This window comes from Geospiza fortis, unplaced genomic scaffold (assembly GCF_000277835.1).
Source record: "Geospiza fortis unplaced genomic scaffold, GeoFor_1.0 scaffold403, whole genome shotgun sequence".
NCBI lineage: Eukaryota > Metazoa > Chordata > Aves > Passeriformes > Thraupidae > Geospiza > Geospiza fortis.
The window spans coordinates 795,094-802,157 of record NW_005054336.1 but is presented as its reverse complement, the minus strand read 5'-3'; the positions used below and the strand labels follow the sequence as shown (position 1 = coordinate 802,157).

The 7,064-nt window shown below is 42.2% G+C and overlaps 1 protein-coding gene across 1 annotated transcript in view; it reads left to right on the top strand.

The window, feature by feature from the left end:
- Window positions 1-4,667, top strand: part of DDAH1 (dimethylarginine dimethylaminohydrolase 1) — a 17,055-nt gene extending 12,388 nt beyond the window's left edge. Inside the window, exon 5 of the mRNA XM_031057901.1 lies at window positions 108-4,667. Within this exon, the coding sequence (XP_030913761.1) occupies window positions 108-221 (114 nt within the window). The 3' untranslated portion in view covers window positions 222-4,667. The remainder of the gene's footprint in view (window positions 1-107) is intronic.
- Window positions 4,668-7,064: the final 2,397 nt, after the last annotated feature.

Genomic DNA, 7,064 nt, shown 5'->3' with positions numbered 1-7,064 from the left:
TGCCCTGGCACCTGCTGGCAAATCCATGTTCTGTAAATACTTAGAGAAAGGGGAAAACAGAGGTGTAAATGTAATGATTTTTCCGTTACTCTTTTTTCCCTGAACAGGTATTTGAAAAGCTGAAGGACCACATGCTGATCCCCATAGCTGCCACAGAACTGGCCAAAGTAGATGGGTCACTCACCTGTTGCTCTGTGCTTATTAACAAAGCTTCAGAATGATGAGTTTACAGAGTCCCTCCTTTGTAACTGGCAATAATGTTACACACAAGGTAGACGAATCTGTATCCACACTTTTATTGTTTTTATTGACAATCTACTGTACCACTGTGCTACTAACCCTTGTTTACAGATTTTTTGCATTGTGATTTTTATTATGTCCTTGCAGATGGTATTTAAGGTGGATGTAGGGTTTGTTGGGAGCACATAACTCTGAAGTAAGTTAGTCCCATGGGCTAGCAGAAGACAATTATAATGGCTAACCCTTAGCTTTAGTGATTTAACATATCTGTGTGAAAATTTCATGAAACCTGGCTAATTCTCAATATTTCAAGCGCCTCTGTTGTCTTTACACTATTCCCTTCTGTCTTCTTTTCTCTTGCTTTCTTGCCCCACCTGTGTTTTTCCTTCCTCAGTCTTCTACTTTGAGTGGTGCAAAGTATTAGGGGAACTGAAGAAAACTCAGTGGGCTCATGAACCTTGTGTGGTAGGGAAGCTTTCCATACACTAGCTGGGACAGTGGGCAGTGGATTGTGCTCACTGTCCTGGCCACATCACAGTGCTGCTGCTGGGCAGAGTTGTGGCTGGAATCCATTTCAGGCACCAGGGAAAAGCTTTGGAAAAGCTTCCTCTGATGGGAGCGTCCAAGGGCAATGCCTGCCTGGGAAACCTGAATGACAGAAGAGAGTAGTGCAGCCACACAAATTGTCTCCTGCAATTCAGGTTCCAGTTTCCTGCTAAGACCATGACTTTCAATGTGGTGAGAATGGGAGAGGAGTTTTTTAAAAAGGCCAGATCCTAGGAAGCCTCTGGACCACAAAAATTAAATGCAGAGATGCAAAAGAAATCTAAAGTATGGGGGAGTTAAATCTCTTTGTTTACATCTTAAAATTTGTTTCTCCTTCCTGTTTTCTCTTCATTTGGAGGCCACTTACTAGCAAAATTCAAAAGAAAAGGGTGATAGAAGGAGTTGAAGGACAGCTATTCCTGGATTATGCCCATGAATAAGGCAAACTATTTTTTCCTGGAAGATTGTAGTTTTTTCTTTATCTGCCCTTGGGACAGTTTTCCTTGGAACAATAACCATCTTATATTTTTTTAGTGGCATGAATATTCACAGTGGTATTCAGTTAAGACAAATATAATTTTTGTAGCAAATTCCTCAACATGTTTACCGACTGAGTCATGGCTTTTTTTTTTTTTTTGCCACTGCAAAGTGAAGCACACACCATTGTATTCAGATGCTTCTTGTTAAATCATTTGTAAACTAAGGATGGGAGCAATTCCCAAACAGAGGCAGCAGTGGGAACTCTCCAGAGACTGACAAATAGTCTGAACATGTTATCAGCTTCCTAGACATCTCCTCCACCTTTCCTGAACTTCTTGTGGTGTGTTGCTGAGGTACAGTAGGAAGTGAGTGAGGGGGCTTGGGCAGTGTGGTCTGCAGGAAAGCAAACAGAATTAACCAGATGCCCACTGGGGATACCCTTTGGAAACCTGTGTGCTGTTTTATGCAGCCATAAAGGAGGAAACACAAGTACTCGTAGGTTCTCTCTGGCACATCTCACACTGCATCTCAGTGGTAAGGAGAGGAAAATCTCCTGGCAGCTGCCAGAGTACACCTGACGCTTCATGGGTGCTCTGTTTGTTGTGATGACACGAGGTGTCATGGGGAAGAGAGCAGTGATGAGTGAATATATTGTATGTGTAAAGAACATGGCCCAAAGGAAGTTCTTCAGCCAGCCAAACAGCAAGTGGGGGGGGTTTCCTATTTGTGACTCTCCTGTCCCAAAGGGTGATCCTAATGTTCCCTCTTTGTCTCTTCCATTCCCATGCACCATCATTTAAACCTGAGCCAGGTGATCAGGCTCTCAGGATGCAAATGTTGCAGTGGGGAATCTTTTTCTGCCTTCCCTTGGTGCTTTTAAAATATTTGATAAAGTATCACACATTTCAAAATAACCTGACATTAAACAGAGATTTTGTGCCAAAAAGTGGCCCTGCAGTATTGAGATGTGGGCTCCTAAAGGCAAGCTGTGCTCTGTTAAAAACCTGTGCAGCTGTGGGAGCTGTCGAAGGTGAAACAGGCCCCCCCTATCCTGATTTGTCCATGCACCTCCTGGGGCCTGGCCCCCATCCATGTCCTTCAGTCCCTCTTCCCTTCTCCGGCTAGGGAGCCAGAGCATCCAGCTACACTGGGAGAGTTAGGCTGTAGCATTTCAATTTTATTTATTGTTAAATATTTCTGTAGTTTGGTTTTGGGTTTTTTTTCTTCCTCCCCCCTCTCTCACCTCTCACCTGTCTCCTTCCTCAGACTCCCATTTCTAGCTTGCTCATCAAGGTGTGATGAGCACTTTTCTCATTTAATCCCAAAGTAATTTTACCTTCTTTACCTTCTTGTCTCTTACTTGAGTCTTTTTCTTCACTTCTCCTTCTTCACTGTTCACTCCACAGTATCCCAAGCCATGATGGACTATCCTAAACTCCCTCCCTCCTTGAGTAGGTGCCAGGAGAGAGGAAAAACTGAGGGGTCTTGAGCAACTTCTTTTGAGCTACATGGATGATAATCAGCAGGAGCTGTAGATCCAGAGGGTAAGAAGGGTGACTCCTCTTTTTAAGATTTCTCCAGAAAAAAAGAACCATTTCTGGTGACAGTGCTGTTACCCTGTGTCCTTGAAAGCCATAGAATGTGTGACAATGAATTCCCCTGGTTCCCTAGGGGAGGGAGAGGAGGAGTTGGGATTTCAGAGCTGAGAAACAGCTGTATAGACAGAGAGGATGGTTTTTCATCTCTTGCCATTTAGATTTATTTGGCTTCAGGGCTGCATTTTGGTATATAGAAAGCAAGGGAGCAGCTGAGGGATCTGAATTCCTTCAGTTGCTGAATTCAAACTGTCTAACTTCAGGCACAAAATTGAGGTGCTCTAAAACCACACCTGCTTTCTCTCTCTTGGCCTCAGTAGGAATCACAGCCTCTTAACACAGATGCTCTAAATTACATCTTAGTCTGATGCCAAAAGTTACCTAAGCTGGTTAGTGGGATTGCCCTCACCTCACAGCTTCTCCTGTTAATCTTTATTCTTGCATTAGAAAGAAAAATATTATGAACACTTCAGTTTATGTATTTGCAGTATGGTACTAAGAACTAAAATCATGCCAAATGCTTCTTGTTCTTGCTGTTTGCTGTTTATTTTTTTGTTGCCCAAACAAAGAATTCAGTCGTGAGGACATTTCTACAGTGACACATATGCATCTAATGCATGTCCTGTACCTTTTGTCACCAGAACATTTCTCAGATGCCTGATGTAAATCATCATCCTTGATTAATATAAATAATAAAATCCCAAACCAAAAAAGGAGATGAGACACTGAACACTGATAGTTGCCCACATAAAACTCTTGATAACAGCTGTCAGGCTGGATGACAGAGCAGACCCGTGCAGAAGTTCTTGTGGTAACAGCTCAGCAATGGGGCTTGAATTACTCATCAAAGGATTTTTCCTTTCAGCAATCAGTTTAGCTCAGTTGAAATGAAAGAGCCAGAATGTGCATTATAGATATTTCATGGATGCTACCTTTGCTAAGAGTTTAGGGAGATGTGTGGTATGTGGGTTTCTTTCTTCAACAGAATGTGAATACAGTGTCTCACTCTGTAATGAAAATGTGAATGCATACTGTACCTTATGAGATAAACTTGAATTCTTCCATTTTTGTATTTTTGTGTTTACCATGCTAATATTCAGTTTTAAATAGATGCCACTGTGTGAAGCTATGCTCTGATTTTTTTTTTTTTGATGATTTCCATGTGATAGGAATAGAGCTCATAGGCACCACTATGTCCAGTTTTGAAAACAAAAAGCCAGTATACAGAATGCTGTTTGTTCACAGCAAACTGGAAAATATGGAGAAAAAAAGCTTTTGATTTTGTTCAGCTTCATATATGTTTTATCAATGAAGTCAGAGCCAAAGTAATAGAAAACATCAACATCCACATGGAACCATTTGAGGAAGATAATTTACTATTTAAGATTGTCTATTTTTGCTTTTATCAATAAGGAAGCCGAAAAGATAAGCCTGCTTAAACAATGGTAATTGTTAAGTGATTGTGAACAAAGTATCAGTGGACCTCATGTATTTCTGAGAAGTTTTAACTGGACTTGTGTGATGTAAATTGTATGGAGTTGTATGTGAATCGTGTTAGTCACTGTTTTACATTGTATTGTTCTGCAGTGCACAAATGTGACTACTGAGCACAGAAGCATTACATTCATTAAACTTAATCTTGTTGCAGTATATAATTCCCCACTTTTTGTGCCAAAAACATCAATACATTCCACAATCAGTTCTAATAGAGGTTTGCACTTTGATTTAATTTTTTTTTTTGTGATTCTTGCAGTTTCAATACTATATATCTCCATCACGAAGGAATAAAGTGTCAGTTGTACCCTACCCTGTGTAGTTCTTGTACCCTGTTTCTTCTTTTGGAACTGAAAGTATATGTATTTAATATAATAGTGTTTCATGCTGTCTTTTTATTTCCAAGCTTATTACATACCTAGAAGTAAAGCCAAATATAGACATTAGCACTAAAACCCTTAATTCTGTTAGAGGAAATCTTGACTCTTTAAAAACAAATTATAATTTTAGACTCTGCATTTAAGAGTAATGTGTAGAGAGGAGATACTGCCTGTGAGTGGTCATGGTTAATTTTATTGCTGTCCAAGGTAACAAAACAGATGTTAGCATAGTACAGTATGTTTGTTTCTCTGTAGTGCCTGCATTTACTGTAACTTACAAAAGGTGAAACTGCAAAGGTTTAGTGGCATTCCCATTATGGTTAAATTACTCACACAGCTCTTGTGTCTTTTCTCCGCCACAATCTCAGGAGAGGTGACTGCACTCCAGACATTGCTTTGAGGTAACCTGACAGAAAACTGCATGTGTTATATCTAAATACTTCCTGTGGTGAGCTGCAGACTGCTCCTGGGGCTGCTCTCTGCTCACACCCTTGGGCTGTAATGCCAGCAGGTTACAATACTGCGATCCAGGGCAGGGTGACCCTGCAGTGACTGGGCTCCGTCATGGGCCTGTGTGCAAGGGCTCGTGGGCCATCAGTGCCATCTCCTGGCAGCCCGGGAGTCACTGGTTCAAGGCCTCAGTGTTGTTCTTCCAGCTTTTAAGAAACCCAAGATAATTTAACAGAGTAGGAATTCCTTAATAAACTGTAGCAAAATAATTACATTACTTTCAAACTTTATTTTGCTAGTATAATAGGACTTTAAACAAACCATCATCTATTATTCTCCTTGCGAGAGAAGTAGGGACAAAGGATCTAAATAGAGCCTTCATACTGATTTTACAACATTGGTTAAAAGTATGATTTTTAACTAATGTATTTAAATCAGTGCTGTGTCTAATGTGAATACATTTAGTGTGATGCAATTAATATTTTAAACTACTTTGTTTACATGTGTACCCATGTCTACAGGAGAGAGTTGGTACCAATTTACCTGAATTTGTTTCTTAATGGCAATGATTAAATGACTTTCATTCAGAGAGTAGCCTTCTTCCTGCTGCCTGCCATTAAATCCTGGTAGGGTGTTTTGGCATTAAGTCTGTTAAAATATATTCTGCTCTTGTATTCACTAACCACATGCTCTCTTCCCGACTGCTGAAGTGAAATCATTCCAGTTTGTCTCCTCCACGGCTCAGGAATCAGCAGCCTAACCCTCCAGACATCACATGGCTTTGAACTGCACCTCTTGCTGAGCAAGGTTATTAACAAATACTCTAAATCCAGAATGCATGAGAGATGTTTTTATCAGCAGTGTTGTGTGGAGCCAGCAAAATCCACAATATAATTCACCTTGAGGAGGAAGAGCTGAAAGGCATGTGATATAATAAACAGGGGTGGGAGTCAGGGGCTGGGAAGATGCCTGGCTTTGTTTCAGAAGTGCCACAATCAGTTCTCTTGGAAGCATCAGAGAAGCTGAAAGCTTTCCATGTATTTTGGGTGCATAGCACAGACTGGGGAGGATCAGTGTAGGCATTGAACTTGGGAGAAATGGTCAGCCCTGCAGCTCTCTGAGCAGGAAAATGGGAGATAAATAGGTTACTTTGCAGAGTAACACAGCTTTGAGAAATTCAAATGCACTACAGCAAAGAAAGGCTCCTTGGGGTGGGAATGCCACAGAGGAGGCCATGGGCTGTGAGCAGGTGTGCCCGCAGATGAGCAGCAGTCAGAGCTGTGAGGTGAGGGTGAGCCTGAGAGTTTGAACTGGCCAGAGGGGCCTTCCCAGCCATGGCAGGGAACGGAGCTGGCTGGGAACAGTTTGGGGATTGGCCCTGATTTGAACACCCAGCTCTGCAGAAATCGGCCCTCTCACCAGGTGCCTAGTCCTTTATTTTTCACGTGTTCTGGGCAGGATCTTCGTGTTTATTTTAAAGCTGGGACTGCTAGCACTGTAAAATAGATACTGTCACAATTAATAGTTCGAGTACTGTTGCATTAACAAAGCACGGTAATCAAAGACTTTGCAACACTGTAAAAGTACCATAAAACTGGCAGGTTTTCCTTACTGACAGCAAACCGCAGTGTTGATCGCTTCTACTTATGCTCATGTTTATCTGCTGAAAGGACAATTTCAGGAGTGCATAAACAGCCCGAGTTCCACCCGTGTCAGCTGCAGGAGCCCCGATTGCTGCAGTTCAGCGCTCGCTCTCCCTGGGGAGGCGGCGCCGTGTCCCGGCGGGGCAGCGGATCCTTCTGTTGCTGCCTTGGGGCAGGACCCCGTGCACGGAGGGGCCTTTGAACACCGCCAGGCCCCAAACCTGCGGGCACCGCCA